The 19,684-nt window shown below is 42.4% G+C and overlaps 1 protein-coding gene across 4 annotated transcripts in view; it reads right to left on the bottom strand.

Annotated features, from left to right (window-relative positions):
• Positions 1 to 19,684, bottom strand: part of CDH6 (cadherin 6) — a 136,158-nt gene that overhangs the window by 50,387 nt on the left and 66,087 nt on the right. For 3 of the 4 annotated variants that reach the window (XM_025209959.1, XM_025209957.1, XM_006028534.3), the window contains one exon: positions 13,519 to 13,872. In XM_025209959.1, coding sequence (XP_025065744.1) covers positions 13,519 to 13,746 — 228 coding nt within the window. In that variant the 5' untranslated portion in view covers positions 13,747 to 13,872. Of the gene's footprint in view, positions 1 to 13,518; positions 13,873 to 18,945; positions 19,156 to 19,684 lie in introns of all 4 variants that reach the window. The other variant, XM_025209958.1, reaches the window with a different exon arrangement.

The following is a 19,684-nucleotide window of genomic DNA, read 5'->3' as shown; positions in this document are numbered from 1 at the left end:
AGCACTACTGGGAGTAACAAGGAATAATGGCCATAAACTGACTGAGAGTAGATTCAGGCTGGACATCAGGAGGCACTACTTCATGGTCAGGCCATCTAGGAGCTGGAACCAACTTCCAAGGGAGGTGGTGCTCACCCCTAACCTGGGGGTCTTGAAAAGGAGGCTAGACAATCACCTAGCCGGGATTGTTTGACTCTTGCATTCTTTCCTGCCCATGGCAGGGGGTCAGACTTGATGATCTGCTTAAGTCCCTTCCGATCCTACCAACTATGAAACTATGACTGAGGGAGCAGTTTAATAACAGCCTTCATATACCTGAAGGGTGATTCCAAAGAGGATGGGGCTAGACTTCTCTCAGTAATGGCAGATGAGAGAACAAGGAGCAATGGTATCAAGATGGACCAAGTGAAGTTTAGGTTAGATATTAGGAAAAACTTTCTCATGAAGAAGGCAGTAAAGCACTGGAACAGGCTACTCATGGAGGTGGTGGAATCTCCATTCTTAGAGGTTTTTAAGACCCAGGTAGACAAAGCCTTGGCTGGGATTATCTACTAGGGGTGTGTGAAGTGGGCTGTATTCGATTTGGATTTGGATTTGGATTCAGCCCGAATCAGGGACAGTGATTCGATTTTTTGATTCAGATCACTGTCCCCAATTCGATTCGGCTGAATCCGAATCTGAAGATTCAATGCTGATTCGGAGAATCAGTGATTCAGACACAGACACAGATTTAAATGGTTTTTCTAAATACCTTGAGGTAGCAGGCATGGCTCATGATCGCTGTGATGTTGGGATGCATGGAGCATCCCACAGGAGTGCAGGGGTGCCCTCCACGTGCTCGGTGGTGAACCTGGAAGTGGAGTAGAAGTATTTTTGGTCCACTTCCAGGTCTGCCAGGGAGCGCGCTAGACCCCCCACCCCCCGCACCTCCCCGGCTTGGTGATTGGGCACAGGGGGACCCTGGGTGCTTGCCCCAGACCCAGGAGGCACAAGTTGCTGAGCCAGGAGGGTGCAGGGGGGCCCACTGGCGTGCTCCCCGGGGGACCTGGAAGTGGACCAGAAGTGCTTCTGGTCCACTTCCGGGTCTGCTACTGAGTGCGCTGGGGAGCCCCCCGTGCTTCTGTGGGACACTCCATGTGCCCCAGCATCGCAGCATTCACAAGCCCCTGCTACCTAGAGGTATGTAGAAAAAACATTTAAAGCTGCCTCTATGTCCGAATCCCCAAATCTTTCCAAATCTCTCTGAATCGATTTGGAGGGTTCCAATTTGATTCAGAGAGATTAAAGGGTCCTCTGATTTGATTCAGATTCAGAGGTTCGGCCACCGAATTGGGCTGAATCTCCGCCAAATTGAATCAGGGACCGAAGCTTCTCACAGCCCTGTTATCTAGTTAGGGATGGTCCTGGTTTGAGCAGAGGTTTTGACTAGATGGCCTCTTGAGGTTCCTTCCAATCCTAATATTTTATGATTCTATGATACATTATATCCTAATGGGAAGATGTTTCAGTATACAAGCATTGAATGTCCTATGACTTTCACTCAGGGAACAGTTTACAACTCATTGCCATTTGTACCTTGCAAAACCTTTCCTTCAGATCCATCTCTAAGGGAGACAGACATATAGCTTAAGAATGCCTAATTCTTATATTCCATTTTTTTTTCAATATGGAAACTAAATAGTCCTGCCATTTTCACACAACTTAAGGAGAAGCAAAACAGTTCACATGCAGAAAAGAAATATCCGTCTGGATATTCACATTTTATTTACTTCCTCTACAGATTAATAATTTTTCTTTACTGTGTTCTATTTTCCTCTCTGTTAGAAAAGATTCCTACTAGATAAGAGGCACATATATACTATATCCCATTGTTCATAAAGTCCCACAGAAGCAGGAGCAAAATAGTCACACACATCTGAAGCAATGCTCCTCCATTTTGCATACAGTACTTGTTTCGTGGATTTGATCACAGCTCACTGTAGCCAATGGAATTTAATGTGAATTATATGTGGCCCTGTATTTAAAAGGGTGGCTTTACAGGCACAGGGCAGCATGAATACCCCCTCCAACTTCTTTTGGAGCTTGATCTAACATACACTTATTCACATGTTTAATATGTTTTTGCTTGATCTGGTTCTCAATGTTCTAATTTAGGAGATGCATAATATGGAATACAAATAATTTATATTGCATGTCCAAGTTAGATTTCTTCTGCTGTCTCATCTGGCTTGCCTGGAACATCTTTTTGTGTTTACTGGATGTCAGAATTATTCCTCAAATCTTTCACTTTAAATCATTTAGAACTGATTTGTTTAATTCAAAAACTAGTTGCTGCTCACAAAATTTCTCTCTTCCCTCTGCCCCAAAAAAGGCCTTAAAAATCAGACATGTGCCTATGAGCAAGCCTTTCAACAATTTTATAATTTTATTTCTCTATGAATTCACATGGTTTCATAGGGTTAGATGAAAAAATACATATATTTATTTCAGTAAGAACCTCTTTCCTCATGGGGGGAACTCTCTCGTAAAGATAAACTATAAATAAAAAGCAACCCCATGACCTAAAAATACAGAAATGTTTTTTTACTGGGAGAGGGTTGAATAAAACATCAGGCTCCTTCAGCAGGTAACAGCCTCTTACTATTCCCAGATGGATTCACTTGAAAGCAAACTCTCATCTTTTGCTTACTGACAAAGGTGACCCCTTGATAGTCTGAGTGCTTGATGCTGACAATCATGTCCAGAAGTATGTGTGTGCATTATATATAATATATATGAAACAGAGCTAGAGAGAGAGATGGACTCAAACACGTGAGTATCCATGTCTGGTTTAAAATCCAAGTTCCTGAAGGAACAGGGTTTTCAGAGCCACACGTTTTTCTTTCTGGTTCAGTCTTTAATATGCTATTTGCGTGCAAAGAGTACAGACCTAATTACTCATTTCTACATCAAAAGCTAAGAGGAGAAAATTCTTTCACAATCTCACATTCATCATCTTTGTTCCCTTGCAGGAAAAACTGTGAAACAGTCCTGAAACTGGGAACAGGACAGATCCCCAGGGTCCTGTAGGAGGCCTAAACTATCTGTTAAGAAGGCCTTGAGCTTGAAAGCAAGCCCTGATTCCTAGCAGAATTTCCCTGCCAATTTCCCTTCATTCTTCTCCCTCCAACCAAATATTCTCCAGTCACATTTCTCAGGATGCAGGAGGAGCAAGATTTACTTTGAGGCTAATGATGGATTAAGGATCCAGTATTTCATGGTCTAGGAATGAGGGTTTATTTTCACTGGAGATCTTGGAATAATCTGAATGGGAACACAGTATTGAATGTCATATTCCTCAGCAGAATACCTTAAAAATGTGATGCTTCTGTTTCATAGGGAAACTGTGGGGGGTAGAATAGGTAGAAGGGTTGCTTTCATGAAACTCATTAACCTATTATTTTATTTTAAAAGGGAAACCAAAGCAATGTTCAGGCTGGTTCTAGAAAAAATATTTGCCAAAATGTTCTCTCCTGCTTCTCTAACTTATAACTTTATTTCTCAGCCCTCACAACCACTCTATTCTTCCAGAACTTTGTTGATCTTCTTTTTCCATAGGATTGAAAAAGGAGGGGACAGGGGGAAGAGAGAGAAAATTGGTGCTTTTTGTTTCAGTCCTTTCCTGAGAGTTGCATTCTTCACTTTTGTTCATCTGCTATCTCAGACGCTCATGACATACAAGCTCCATTGAGCACAGAAGTATTTGCAGTGCGTGCTGATGTTTCTGTTTCACCACATTAATGGTGAAAGTGAAGGGAATCTGCTAGTCGCAGTCTGCATTAGTGCACTGAGATGGACAGCAGCTTTTCACATCACAACACATTTTCAGTTTACATTTTGAAATGTTATGCTGACTGGCCAAAGCTTTCAATCTGCTATTCCCCCAGATTGAACCAGGTTCCCCAAAGAAGAGAAATAGCCACAACAGCAGGGGAGGGAAATCGCAGTGTCAGGAAGCTTATTCTTTAAACAAAGTTTCCTTGAACCTCACACCGAATATATTTCAGTAACTTAGACTGGAATAACATTTAATCTTTGTCAATGGAGGGAACTTTGAGTCTGAAAGAAGGACTGTTTAGAGTTTAGAAATCATGCTGTTTGGAGGTAACATATATATATGACACTACTTACTGTATGGGCTAAAACTGTTTATGCTAAGCACCATACAAACAGGGAATAAAAAGCTGATCCTTGTCCCAAAAAGCTTACAATTTAAGTAACCTAGAGGAATGGCTTCTGTGTGATGTTAAGTATAGGGGAACAACACAGACGTGAGTTTAGAAGTTTTTTGGTGTATTTTTGTAGCTGGAAATCGGAAGCAGAAGCAGCATTGTAAAATGAGCCTGTTCCATGCAGAGGAAGAAGGATGATACAGTGTTCAGGGCACTGGACTAGGACTCTGGACGCCCACATTTGATTCCATGGTTTTCCCCAGGCTTCCTGCATACCCTCAGTTCACATTGGACAAGTCTACACTGCCACTGTACCAGTGCTAATCTTGTCTCCTCCCTGGACCTTCATCCACTCCCCAAAATGTGGCATGGTTGCCACCTTAGAATAACCCTGAGCATGAAGGTTAGACCATCTCTCAGACTCTCTGATTTGGGCATGGTTATCAAGATATGCTCAGCACTGATTCGATTTGGCAGAGATTTGATGACTGAATCTCTGAATCCAAATTGAATCATGAGACCCTTTAATTTCTCTGAATTGAATCAGAACCCCCCGAATCGATTCAGAGAGATTTGGAAAGATTCAGCTATGCGGACATAGACACAGTTTAAATGTTTTTTCTACATACCTCAAAGTATCAGGTGACTCGTGAATGCTGCAATGGTGGGGCAGATGGAGTGTCCCACAAGAGCATGGGGCACTCCCCAGTGCGCTCAGCAGCAGACTTCCAGTCCACTTCCAGGTTCTCTGCTGAGTGTGCAGGGGTTCCTCCCCCATGCTCCTGTGGGATGCTCCATCTGCCCCAGCATTGCAGCATTCATGAGCCACACTGGTACCTCAAGGTATGTAGAAAAAGCATTTAAAGCTGTGTCTATAGCTGAATTGCTGATTCTACAAATCAGCATCAAATCTTCAGATTCGGATTGGTTTGAATTGAATCAGGGACAGTGATCCGAAGCAACAAATTGTATCAGTGTCCCTGATTTGGGCCGAATCCAAATCCAAATTGAATATGGCCCAAATACAGCCTGAATCAGGTGAATTTTGCACACCCCTATTCAGCACTATGCTGATGTAACCCTGGGCGCGACACTACATGCACCCTCACCTGAATAATGGGATCCTGGGGTACCCAGTAGCCCTGCCCAGCCCCCCTGGGAAGCTGCTGCAGTGCCCCCGAGCGGAGAGCCTCCCCTAACAATCAAGCACCCTTGCAGACAGTTCTCAAACTATTTACAAGATTTAATTATTTACATCATAACAAATAATCATTAAATAAGCACATGGATATACTGTCTAATAAACCCTCAAGAACTTATTTACACAGTCTCTCACCGGGTGTCCGGGGGATCCCTGGTGCCCTGCCCCTGGCGGGGTATCTCAGGGAGCGGGACTGTCTGTGTCCCTGCACCTGGTCTGTGGATGCTCCCTGTCACTGGTGTCCCTCTCCGTGCTCCTGGGGTCTCTGAGCAGCAAGCAGCAGCTCCTATGCAGTTCCTACAAGACAGCCTTCCCTTGCCTTTGCCCCCCTTCCCTGGTTCTGCTGTGAGCAGTGCCTGGGCTGCAGGCTATAGCAACCCTCCTGCCCCACACAGCCTCACAGCCCCAGCAAATGCAGCCCCTCCCTGGGTTTTGCCTGCCCCTGGGGCCCCTCATCCCTCAGGGAAACTAGGGCAGACTCCGGCAGTCCCCACCCCGGCTCTGCTGTGCTGACCCAGCCACACCAGCTGCAGTCAGGTCTCTTCAGACTTGGGTTCTCCACACCAGCAGTTCCTGCCTGCTCCTGCCGCTGCAGCTTCTCCACTGTTGCTCCTGCAGGCCTCTCTCAGGGGGTCTCCGAGGGACCACTGTGCTGAGACTCTCAATCCGGTCTTCAGCCTGTCCCTCAGCCCCCTCTCTCTCTTCCCCCCCCCCACGGGAAAACTGCTCCCCCTTTTATCCAAGCCTCTCAGCCAATCCCAGCTCAGGGCCCTTCCTGGGCTTTTGCTAATGGCTCTTTCAAAACTGTGCTGGGGTTACATCACCCCTGCCACTTCCAACAGGGCTGCTCCCAAACAGCTTCACTTGCCCTCAGAACCTGCAGTGTGCCCTCTGGGACAAACTCTGTCTCTGCCAGGCAGCTCTTCCCATTCTGTTCCGGTGAGGCCATTTTTTAAAGGCTGCTACACTGAAGTCTTCATGCCCATTGCACACACAGAGTAGAAATGAGTGAGTGGGGCACACTTCATGGATACACTCTCAGATGCATCACAGAGGTGGGGTAGACAAATCTTTAGGCCCTCCTTGCCTCCATTCCCAACTGTCAACTGGATAATAGCACTTCCCTACTCACAGGGGGATGCATACATAAAAGACTGTGAAGTGGTTGGATGCTAGCATAAAGTGGACTACTTGAGACAGAAGTGGTCTGAATATCAGCAGTAGCCTCTAAACTACAGTTTGAAAATCTCTTTGGTGTATGATTTATGGAAACACTAGAGCACACCTACAGAGTCCAGAAAGATTTTGAGAGGCCTCCTCTGTTGAACAAGATGTGTCACAAAATGTGAGTAATATACTGGGTAATTCATCCATGTGTGGCTGCTGGAATTAATTTAGTTTAGAAAATGATAGATAAAAAAAAAACAAGAAGTGAAATACAGAGGAGCACATTCAACAGGGATAAAATAATAGCACATGGGTCTGAAACACCAAGACTAATTTTTCAAGGCTTCTCTGGGTTGAGAAGGATTGATTGAAAAAGCTAATTGACCAGAATCGGAAAGTGGATTTGAGAAATACTCTTTGGAATTGGAGAAGTTATGGGTTGCTTTAGATGACCTATGAGCCGGTTGCTTTAGATGACCTATGAGCCTGCTTGAGGGCTCTGCTATTGTATTGACATTGCTTTTACAAATGTGCACAATGCATCTAGACTCTAGGACAGCTGCACTAAATAGATCCATAATAACAAGCATCAAAGATACCAGAGGTCCTAAGATTGCCTGCCCTTTCTTTCTCCGAATCGTGTTTCCACCTGCCCCGCCCTTTTTCTCATTATCTGCCTTCCTTGTGCAACTGCGACAGTTTGAAATTCAGAAAATGTTTCTAGATTCTCTTCCTGTGCCTCTAACCTCTCAACTGTCCCACATTTCAAAGTTATCTCTATTCCACAGAGACCGACAGTACAGAGAACTTCTATCAATGCCAGTAAATCTTTCAAAGAGGAATATAAGACAAGCATGTGTATGTGTGTGCAATTCAATATGGGAATGAAGGGCAGTTGGGAAAGTCAAGTAGTGGGACATAAAATATGAATGATGAAGCTGAAGAATAAAGGAAGTGCAGAAGTGCCCATGGCATTTGTTCTATCTCTTACCAGACAGACAAATACTTAGCCTGTCAAAGCAAAAGGCAGGTGGTCTAGTAGCCTGAGCAAGGGTTTAGGCATTCGGAACTGCTGTTTTCTAATCCTTCCACTTGTATTTATTTTTTTTTTGTGGCTATAGGCAAGTCAGTTAACCTCTCTGTGAATCCCTTACCTCCTCTATAAAAGGCTGATGATAATGCTTACTTCACAAGGGCAGTAAATAGATTACTGTAATTACCTAATGTTTGCACAGTGCTTTGAAAAACACATAAAACACTGTGGGTGAGGTGGAAGGGTGAGATAAAAAATATTCCTAAAGGCCCTGTATCCAGCTGTGGGAGAAGTACCTTCGAACAGCTTCTGTGATGGACAGGCTCCCTTTTAAGGACCCCTTTTGCAAGCCACGGTATAGAAGATGTGCTGAGGCTGGATCAGGATTGGGTGGGCACAAAGGTAGCTTAAGTAGGGTTGCCAATTCTGTTTGAATCTATTCTGGGAGGCTTCATTACATGATGTAATAAAATTCAAGACTACATCAGGAAGGTAAATGCACATTACTATTACATTTTAAAAATCCACTGGACTACTGTATAGATCGGATTTGACATTTAATGTTTATTTTAATGACTGCCCTATCACTTTCAGCAGTCTCCTGGAGATTTATATCTAATTCCTGGAGATTCCAGGGCAACCCTAGGCTTAAGGCCATTTTAGCCCTCTCTCCTCCTGGATTGTGTGTGTTGTGTGCTTATATGTGCATGAAGGAAAGTAGGGGTGGAGATGGGGGGTTCAGCTGAGTGGCACATAATATTGCAGAGGTTCTGGGCAGGACTGGTATCCATAGAAAGTCAGCCAGAGGTTGATGTTATTTCAACATGTCCTAATGCTGTCAACATTTTGCTGAGGACAGTGTAGAACCTGGGACAGCTCAGAATTAGGAAGCCACATGAGAGCCACCTAAGCCTTCCTACTTCCTGGGCTCTGTGCTTTACTTCCTCAGGGCAGGGTGCAGATTCTAACCCAGCAAATGTGCATTAACACTGGAGACAAAAAGCATCAGGATAAATCTAAAACCCTTTAAATAGCTGCACTGAATGAGCAAAATAATCTTTTCTTTTGGGCCTCTCTAAGTCAACAAACAGTAACAGTATTTTGTAACAGGAAACTGGAAACAAAGAGTAAATCACAGTGTTAGTTATAAGCTGGAAACATAAATAATGAAGGAAACCGCTGCCAGCAAAAAAAATGTATTGAATGTACTAAAATGTGCAGATGCCAATAATAGCATTTTCGTTTGAATTTTCACATCTTGTTTTTTCTGTAGGGAATTATAATGAGAATTTCAGTGCCAAGGACAGGATGACAGAAGAGGGGAAACAAAGAAGTCTCCTGATTGCTGTTATGTTGTCCAGTTAACAGATGATACCATTTAACTTCTGGAGTACCTGAGTCATTTTCTGAAACATAGTAGCCCAACTTATGCTATGTGATAACCACTGATATCCAAACAGACCTTTTTGTGTGCCAGCAACAAAAATATTACTTGTTATTTATTGACACACAGCCTGAATGTTACCTCTTGATATAGTTCAGATTGGCCCAGCCTTTTCTTTCTGTGGTTTCCTAGAAAATGCTAAATCATTAGGGAAACATACTATCACTGGTGTTGTATCACATTTATCCCCAGAAGGACCATAATGAAAAGAAAAAGCAGTGTAGAACAGAATCTGTTTGTCCTAAAGGTACTTCCCATTACAGCCAAGGATGTAGTAACAGAAACTAAAGAAAAAGATTCTAACTTTGGCCAAAGTAAGGCAACAGTCTTTATGCACTGCCAAAAACACAGTAGATGAAGAACTCTGACTTTATCTCTCTAGAAAAAATGAAATTGTCAGTAGAGGATGATAGTTTATGATGGAGTGTATGGGGGTACTAACATTGGATATCTTGCAGGCAAGCCTGCTGCTTAAATTATGTGACCATCAATAAGACACAGCAAAACTGTGGCTAGCAGTCCTTATTGGTGACAGACTAACAATGTGACAAAGCTGTTCTACGGTTGTCCTCCATGTTATCAAGAAAGTAAGTAGTTCTTTTCCACTGCGGGCTGCCAAAAGCTATATCTTGGTTAATAAATAAGATTTAGGGTTTGTTTAGAACTTTCCTTGGTCGAAAAGAAAAGGCATCATATTCCCTTATTTGGCAACAACTTGTAAGTTTGGGTTCTGACAAACCTATTCATGTCAGAGGTCAATGAACAGATGCATCTTTTGTTCAGCTGTATGTAGTCAGCGGTAAAGTCTTTTAAAGGATCTACCACATACAGACACAGTATCTATTATTTATGAAGATTGTGCTAAGGAAAATATCTTCATTCACCACCACATAATGGGCAAATCTCCTTGGCTGTGCCCACACTCACATTCCCCCTATGATTTTAAACGAGTACATCCCCTAAACCTTTTAAATCCCACTGAGTAGCTACTGGTATGATCAATTTCTTTTTAAAAATTGAACCACAATATTTTGGATTAGTGCTGTAGAGTAGTGCTGGGCACCTCTGTACTTTTATGCTCCTATGATCCTTTTATTTTATTTTGGGATTGAGCCCCTACCAAGTGTCATAATTCCTGAACCAGAAGAAGAGAAATCTTCAAGTTAAAATGTCACTATACCCATCAATCACACTCCAATTAATAGCCTCAGCTCACAAGTTATTCAGCAGCACAATGAATAATTCCAGCCAAGAACTTTTCTCAGAGTTTCTTATGTGATTATGTCTGAGACTAACCGACAGTGGGGTGGGTTTTTTTTTAGGCTTCATTACTTGAATATGCAGGAATAAGACTCATAGTCACAGACCAGAACTGGTGGATCTGCTTATGTGGCCAGTGCATATGAGCAATTCTTACAATGTTGACAGGAATTTCTTAGAGGCAGCAGCTGCAATATCCTGTGTGATATATTAGTAATGAGGGCTGATTTTCAAGTGCTCACCACAAACAAATCTGTATCCCAATTCTCAGAAGAGTTCAGTGCCTTTAAGTATCTAAATAAGGGCCAGAGAAGGGTGGACCCAGGGCAGGGGGGTGCAGTGGTAGAGTCACACCCCCTTTTAATTCCTGGTCCACCCAACATTTAAAACCAACTGGCAGCAGCACTTCTATTCAGGCAGCACTGAGGGAAGCACTTAATGTCATGGTTCATTATAATCTATCTGATTCCTTCTAAACTCTTCATTCCACAGGTGTTAACAACTCTTCCTTCTTTTTATAATGGTTTTGATGTTCCACCAATTAAGCTATTCTTTCTTCTCAATCCTGCAGTCTGTTAGCTGATCCTCTTAATGTAGCTCCTATTTCACAGACAGAGTGACCCCCCAAAAATGAGGAGGAGGATATGGGTCTGCCCATAATTATGCCCTGATGGCTGAGAGGTTCAAGCACCCAACCAAGAGACAGGAAAGCCAGGGTCTACATTCATTATCCTCATTTGCCCACACCAGACATTTGTAATTGTTTAGTTCATAGGCTTTCAACCTGTGGTCCATAGACCTCTGGGGGTCTGCAGACTATGTCTAAGGAGTCTGTGAAAGATGATGATGATCAATCAAAAGTATATGAATACCCATACTTACAATTCACACTTCCATTGAAAATTTCCAAAGTGGTCCATACCTTCATTTGAATTTTTTAGGGGCCACAAATGAAAAAAAAGTTGAAAACCACTGGTTCAGTTAAATTGCTTGGTTACCTAAATTATATATTCTTCAGATATTCCCATGCTTTAGTCTCACTCAAATATTCAACTGTGTCAAATAATAAATAGCTGGTCTTTACTGCCTTTTGGCTAATTGTTCAATTACAAGAGGGAGAGCAGTTCTGGCACTTGAAGGATGTGTGAAAGGCCACTTGTGAACAGCCCAGGGACATGGAATCGATGACATTTATATATCATGTGTCACTTCCATGCTTTGCAATAGTGAGTATATTAAAGTGCCAGTTATGGACAGAAAAGTAACTCTAAAAATAACATTATGGTCTTCCACATTTATTCTCTCTCAATGACTCCACATCAAACTTGTTTGGTTTACAAGGCCAAAGAGGCTTTATTATTATTTTTTCTTAACAGCCACTCGTCAAGCTCATTCTGCCATACTTTTCTCTCCCCCTGAAGGTTATGCATCAGTCTCACTTGAAGTCAGTGACTGTTACTTGAAGTCTACCATGGAGCAACCATGGCCCTTGGGATTTGAGTGGATTCCGTGTCAGAATTTACAGGGCAAATGACAGGTTTTTCTTAGCTTTTTCTTTTTGCTACTCTTCCCTTTCTGCTGGTTTTCAGTCGATGTCAGTGTGTTTTTGTTTTCTTTATGGGCAGCCATTTTCCCCAACCCTTTCCCCCCATTTCATTCCCTCTTTTATCATCTATGGTTCTCTCTCCTCTTGATTCCTCTCTTCCCTAAGTTTTTCCTCCATTCTCCGCTCTCTTTCTCTCTCATCTCCTCTTTCCCTCCTCTCTGACCACTTGATGCCTTTGGCTTTCTCCTGTAGAAGAGAGCCAAAAGGACTTTTAATGAATGCTGATCCACCTGGTTGCCTCACTATTAATGCTAGCAGACTAGCTCTTCTTTCACTTGAATCATGCCTTTCTGCAGTGCAGTGGGAGATGGCTGTCACATCCACCTGACACTGAACAGCTCAGGCATGGGGAGCAGCTCTGAGGAGAATAGGCAGAGCTCTGGGGGGAGAACAAGTGGCGAGCCACCATGATCAACTGCATTGTCTAGAAGTCCTAAATGGCCAGGGTAAACCAGGCACAGCTCCATCTTGAATAGGAAAACCACCTGTGCACTTTCTGCCTCATACATCGTTACCAGTTGTACAGTTTCTGCATTTGTATCTTATTGGCACTGTTATTGATGGTGGCTATGGTGGCATAAAATCTCTCTGGCTCTTCCATAATTGTGTTAACTCTGTAGCCTCAATAAAGGTAGCAGATGTGACTCTACAGCACAAAGGGAGCAGATATAGCCAGGAAGCAGGTGTGATTTTTACAGACGCTTTCCTCACTGCTATCATGCTTTGAGCACAAAAAAAAGGTTTTAACTGTTTTGCTTCTTTCTAATGTGGCAAATGCTCTTTTTTTAGTGCCCTACATACTTTGTGTTCCAAAGCAAAACACAAAAATTTCAGCAGCTCTCCAAAATATAATTAAAAATAGCAGTGGCAGACAAGCTGAAGTGGGAAATGAGCAGTGAAATAGTTACTTTTTGGCAGGCAGAGTATTTTGTTAAAACCTTTTAGGTCAAATTCTCATCTGGTCTAAATTGCAATACTTCCAGTGAAGTCAGTGATGAGATGCTATATTACTATATGCTAGTAATATACTAGCTATATATACTATGCTATATTAGAGAATTAACTCTTGTCAAAATGATCTCTGAACCTCTATGTTGAGCTTCTTTCTTTATAATTTGGGTGTTGGCTAATTCCAAAAAGGGGAATGTATCACTTCACATAGATTGTAGATGTATATTTTGTTAAAACCTTTTAGGTCAAATTCTCATCTGGTCTAAATTGCAATAATTCCAGTGAAGTCAGTGATGAGATGCTATATTACATCAGGCAACATATTACATCAGGTGATCCAGAATTTCCTACTGGATCATGTTTCTGATTTTGAGACAATGATCAGATCAAAAGCTTTAAAATAAACACAAAGAAATGTCTGTGGACCATGCTAGTTAGATCAGAGCATTTTCATTCCCCTGTGTTGCTACTGAAGCACAGCTTTATTCTGCAGTCCTCTCTACTTTAACTATTCATCATAACAAGCTGATCAGACAAGAAGCAGCTCCTAAATTTGGACAATACACAAGTCCTGCACATTCATTAAAATGGGCTTCCTAAATCTTTTTTCAAATAAGAACATAGATGTGTGTAAAGGAATCCTACCTTGCCAACGTACTGATAGTCAGATCCTGTGTATTCTTCCAAGAGAAAGAACTGATTCCACATCCAGCTCCTTTTGGAACGATTAAGCTCCTTCCTGTTATTTCCAGACACTTCCAAGACCTTTTCCTTTACTGGGAAGCCACTAGTCCTTTTGGATAATGGAGATGAGGAACTTTGATGGTGCTGCCCAACCCAAAGCAGCAACCAGAAGCAATGGTAAGTTCTCATTATGACAGCAGAAAAAGGTCCAAGCAATGATTTCTTTCTTGTCCTTAAAGAGATCTACTTTACTGTACAGGATCCTTCCTCATTCCTTCTTATGTTTTTAATGTTCTTTGCAATCTCAAAGAATCCCTGCAAGGAAAAATGGCAATATATCAAGCACTGTCTGAAATACTTATTCAGTGTTACAGCAAATAAACCCAAAAGGAAGAAGAGCAGTTGTAAGTGTCGAAGAGCTAGGCCGCTCTCAGGTTTAAGATGCTCCATGTGGTCCCCCAGATAAACTGAATGTAATTTCTCTGTTGAATAGGGGGAAGTAGTTCTGCTATTTACTTTTTCTCTTTCTTCTACTACTTAAAAATGCTCATTTGAGTCACTATCTTGGTAGCCCAAAATGATGCGCTTACTTCATTATGTTTTTAATTCCTGGAAGGCAGGGTTCAACTTATTAGTTTACATGAGTTTGGTGGTCTTAGATGGGTCACATTACTACATGCAAAGGCTGCTAGTGCCATCACATAATGAACCTAACAAAAATATGATGTGATGGATATAACTGAAAAACTCGAATAAGATACTGTTGGTGTATTGGTGTGATATTGAATAAGACAGCATTGCTGTACTGGTGTGACATTACCCACTAAAGTCAATAGGAGTTTTGGTGTTCATTTTATTTGGGCCATGATTCTATCCCAGGTCACCAGTACATATGAAAGGATTTGTGAAATATCTGGGTATATTGATGCAGTTGTCAATATATCCTGAGCACTAAGACTGCCTGATATGCTGCAGTTTTATTCTACAGGGGGTTATCTACAGATTTTAATTTACCAAGATTCCTACTGTGCACATTTCATTTTTGCTTTTTACAGCTAGTTAAACAGTTAAATAAATATATATGTGGGTATTCTCATGGATAAAAGCACTGAGCTACTTCACTGTGATTTGTGGGGTCTCATTAGCAATTATTTGGTTCATCTCTTATTATTCAGCATTTGGATACCTGCTGAGTATTCATGAACATGATCACAAACCTTGAAGTTTCATGAATTTCAGCATGAATAATTATTTGTCCAAAAAACAAACAAACCACAAACCCAACCTACAATGAATGCATGTTATTTGGAATTATCTTATTTAACAAAAAAAATAAGATTTGGGCATCCAGTCAAGGAGCAGACTTGAAATCATGTAACTTGAGAGAGCAACCATGTAGAGTGAATAATATATGGCAAGTGATTAAGAATATTCAATATACCAAAAGAAGTAAAGATCAGTTCACAAAAATGTCCATAAACTGAAAAAATATTGTTCACAGAGTATGGTAATTGCCAGAATCAGTCCAAACATATTCATAACTTAAAAAGGGATGTAGAGGAAATGGTTTGAGTTTTCCCTGGTTTTGCATCAACAGTCTGAGGAACTATTAATGTTGCTGAATCTAGATTCCAAACTATCATTTTTTTCTGAGAGGCTCTGTTTTTGTTTTGCGCTAAACCTTTTGTGAAGTTGTATTCAAACAGTATCTACTCCAAAAGCCAATTTGTGCCCTGAAAGTCTTTGAGTTTTCAGAGGTGTAGGTCAAGTAGCGTTTAGCCCTTGAGATTCAGTGATGGAGTTAAACATAAACCATGCCTGGCTTTAGCAACTGTTCTCAGTATGTCACTGTTCTTAGCAGTAAATTGTATAAAATAATCCCAAGGCTCTTACATTTCTTTTCACTAAATCATTTTCTATAAAGAAATACCAGTTGATACTTTTAGATGAAGAGTTGGTAATGGAACAGGGTTGTTAAAATAATATCCTTTTACTGCTTTGCAAGGTAAAATACAAAGTTAACCTGTTAAAAAAATGGTGTTGTACTATTCAATTTTTAACAGGAAGAGTGAAGAGGGAATATTGAATTCTGAGAGACAGAGTTGATGCCTGGAGAATTAATGCACCTGGTTCTAATTGCCTGAAGAAGGATGTTCGTGCTCAAAAGCTTGTGAAGAACAATTTTTCCCAGCTATATAGTGGGTCTCGTAAAAGACACCACATTTACCCAAGGAACTTTGTCTGCCTATGTCCTTAGACCACCACAGCTACAACCAAGAACCTCTAGTTCTAATGATCATTAATAGGGCTTCCACAAACAGGAACAGTTTGGCTACACAGACCATGTAAGGTGTGTCTGTTTAGGCTGGTAAAAAATTTGGGCCCTAAAACATACAGCCGTAGCAGTAAGAGAAAAGAGCCACTGGCTACATGTACCCTTTCTACAACAGAAATAAAAGAAGTCCCACTGAATGGAGGTAAAGTCAGGGAGCATAAGAAATAGTGGGGAGGAATGTAGCTAGAATGCATTAAGGTATTTACATCTGTAAATAAATGCATGAGCTATTAGAAAGGGATAGGGACTAGGCCTGTGCGAATCGGTAGCGATCCAATCCGGCTTCAGATCCAGCCGCTTTGGATGGCCATGATCTGATCTGGAGCTCCAGACCGGGTTTCCGCCTTGATCCGGCCGAAGCAGCTCCGAAGCTGCCTCGGAGATCCGGCCATAGGGTATAATGGGGAATCAATGAAAGATCTATCACTTCGTGGATTTTTGTCCAATTTGGATGAAACTTGCAGGGATTGTAGCCTCTGCTGAGAGCATGAAACCTGCCAAGTTTCAAGAAGATTGGTTTAGGGGTTTGGGGGGAACTGTACCCCAAATTCTTGAAAGCTAAACTCCTTTCACGGGTGTGTGTTACACCACAGGGGGGTCAAAACTACAGCGGTGGTAGTTCTTATTGAGACCACAAAGCCTGCCAAGTGTCAAGGAGATTGGTGCAGGGGTTTTGGGGGAACTGCACCCCACGCTGTGGACAAGCAAAACTCATGCCATGGGTGACCCTGCGTGTGTTAAGGTGCAGCGGGGTGACAGCTGCAGGGGTGGTGGCCCCTGCTGCGGCCACGACGCCTGCCAGCTGTGGAGGAGATCAGTGCAGGGGGGTTCTGGGGCCCAGCACCCCTAGCTGCTGACACGCAAAATTCGTGCCAAAACTGTGTCTGTCCTGGGGCAGTTGATTGTCCGTATTGATTCTTTCCTCTCCTTAACCTGGTTTTGTAGGTGCTAATTGATGCTTGTTAAGTCGTTATGTAGTAGCCTGGTCCCGGAGTGAATCATAATTGCTTGATTGGTAACTGGTAACGCAGCAGCTTAGCAGCCAGGCCTGCAGTAGTGTCTCCCCTCCCCGCCCCAAGCCATGGGTGCTTGTGGGACAGTCAGTCCCACAAGCACCCATGGCACGAGTTTTGCTTGTCTGTAGCTCGAGGGGCAGTTCCCACCAAACCCCTGCACCAATCTTCTTGAAACTTGAAAGGCTTTGCGGTCTCAGTAAGAGCTACCACCCCTGCAGCTTTGACCCCCCCCCCCCCCCACCTTGTTGTAACACATAGACGTGACAGGAGTTTTGCTTCCAACAATTAGGGGTACAGTTGCCCCCAAACCCCTGCACCGATCTTCTTGAAACTTGGCAGACTTTGTGGTCTCAGCATAGGCTACCACCTCTGCATTTTTTACCATGCTATATTGTAACACCTAGACATGACATGAGTTTTGCTTTCAAGAATTTGGGGTGCTGTTTCTCCCAAACCCCTGCACTTATCTTTTTGAAACTTGGCAGATGATATCCTCTCTGCAGAATCTACCACCCTGAAAATTGCATCCAAATTGGACAAAAAATCGCAAAGTGATAGATATTTTATTGTTTCCCCATTATACCCTATGGCCGGATCTCCAAGGAGGCTCCGAAGCTCTTCAGGAGCTCCGAATCACTTGGGGAAGGTGAATGAGGCCAGCGTTTCAACCTGGATGTGCTGCTTTGGACCCCGAAGCATCCAAAGCTTCTCCGGATCCAAAGCCCTAATAGGGACAAACTCAAAGGCAGTTAGATGGGAAGACAGGGTCAAATTCAGAGGTGAATCCAGGAGGAATTGCAGCCGGTGCAATTTAAATTTCCTTCTGGTCCCTACGTCTCTAGACTCATTTAGCTCTCCCAACTCACCACTCTGCCAATATACCCTCCTCTTCATGCACCATCTCTAAGCTTGTTCTGCTCTAGAGGGTATGCTCCCTCTGGTGTTACATAAAATAGAAGAATCCATCTCACATCATGTTTTCAACTTTCATTTTATTCTTAGGCATCTTCCTGACAGTCAGCTTTGGAGCGTGCTTGCAAACTGCACAGGTGAGTTAATTAGTGCCATGGCTGTTCACAGCTCTGGCAAGCTGCCATTTAACAGCATGCTTGTCATGATATTTGCTCTGAGTGCAGCTGTGAAAAGACTGGTGATGAGTTAGTTCTGGTTGTGTGCACATGGTTCCCCTTACTGGGGAGGATGGGTCTGAGGTACGGAGCAGAGCATATGAACAGATTCATTATTCTGTTGTTAGTGCAGTCTGGCTGGGTCATTGGGGTACGAAGGAGTGGAAATCATCCTGTTACAGGCATCCCCATCATTCTTTTCATTACCCCATGCACAAATCCTGCAAAGGGGCATTATATCCATTTTTCTGTACATAACACTTCCTCAGCAGCTCTGTCGAGAGCAGAATAACATAAATGAGGCCTGCACCAAGCATTTAAAGGATCAGTCCTCTAAATGTCAATTGCCAGGAAACAATTATTCCTGAGAGGGAGTTTTCAGCACTTGAAGTCAGCAATATTTCACAGTTCTGATGTCATGGGAGAGGTTTTATTGCAGCTCTTGTTGAAATATCACTTGTGAGAATGATATCACAGCTGTGAAATACAGTTTTTTATTTTCCCCAGCTGAGATATGCTCAAAATGCTGCACTAGGGGAATGATCCTGAAACAAATTATGTATGTAGGTATATATGTATTATCTCACTCTCTCTCTCTCTCTCTCTCTTTCTATCTTGTGTATAAGTTCCTGATGACTTCAGTCATTTTTAACAGCATCTCCTAATGCTCAGCATTTCCTTTACAAATCTGGCACTCAAAAGCCAAAACCAGGCATTTAAGTACAGTATAATTTGCATACCAATATCATCTAGATATTTGCTCTTTAGATCTGCCAGTTTAGGGGTTGTCCAGTATTGATGTTCCCTAATAAATGAGGTCATAGTGATTTACCTGGGCATACACTGAAGTAAGATGTGACAGTTTTGTATTTTCTATGATGAACCTTTATATAAAGATCAATCTCCCTACCTGCAGTTGTGAGGCACCTGCCATTTTGTGTCTCAGTTCAAATGCTTCATGTTCCAGTATGAGTCTCACTCTTCTGATCTTTTCTCATGGAAACCATATGCTCTATGTTCTTTCTTCTGAAGAAAAAATGGAAGCCAGGAGCAGGAACTTCATGGAAAATATACGTCCTGGGACCCTTTTTTCTTAATTTTTTTAAGAAACATTTTCTTCCTTCATTTTTCAAAATAATGCAAAATGAACAAAAATGATAAACAACCCATTTGGGGACTGTCAACACTTCATGGACACCAGCAGGGAGTGCCACAATGAAGCATGCCACATCTGCTCCATGTGCCCTCCATCCTGGGCGCGTCTACACAAGACACTACTGTGCAGTAGTGGTTACTGTGCATTTATTTAGTGCTTGTATAATCAAGTACTAAATAAATGCACAGTAACCAGAGTTACTACACAGTACTGCCGGCAAACACCTTTTAAGTGATACTACTGAGCAGTGTGGGGGCCGAGGGGGATCCGGGAAAGGGTCGGCTGGGTTGTGGCCACAAACCTGGCACGTACAGATGGGTACTTTCGACCGCTGGAGTAGAATTAGGCACAAATGCGTACTGGTTCAAACAAAGATGGCTCTACTTACACTGTCGAGATGTACAGCGTAGGAAGAAAGTTAACTTTAAACTTCAGACTTCAGTTACAGTTTAACCGAGAAGCTCTTATTCGACGAGATATCTTTGATACGAGC

The sequence above is a fragment of the Alligator sinensis genome, unplaced genomic scaffold (genome assembly GCF_000455745.1).
Source record: "Alligator sinensis unplaced genomic scaffold, ASM45574v1 scaffold408_1, whole genome shotgun sequence".
In the NCBI taxonomy this organism is placed as follows: Eukaryota; Metazoa; Chordata; order Crocodylia; family Alligatoridae; genus Alligator; species Alligator sinensis.
This window is presented reverse-complemented; position numbering and strand designations above follow the sequence as displayed.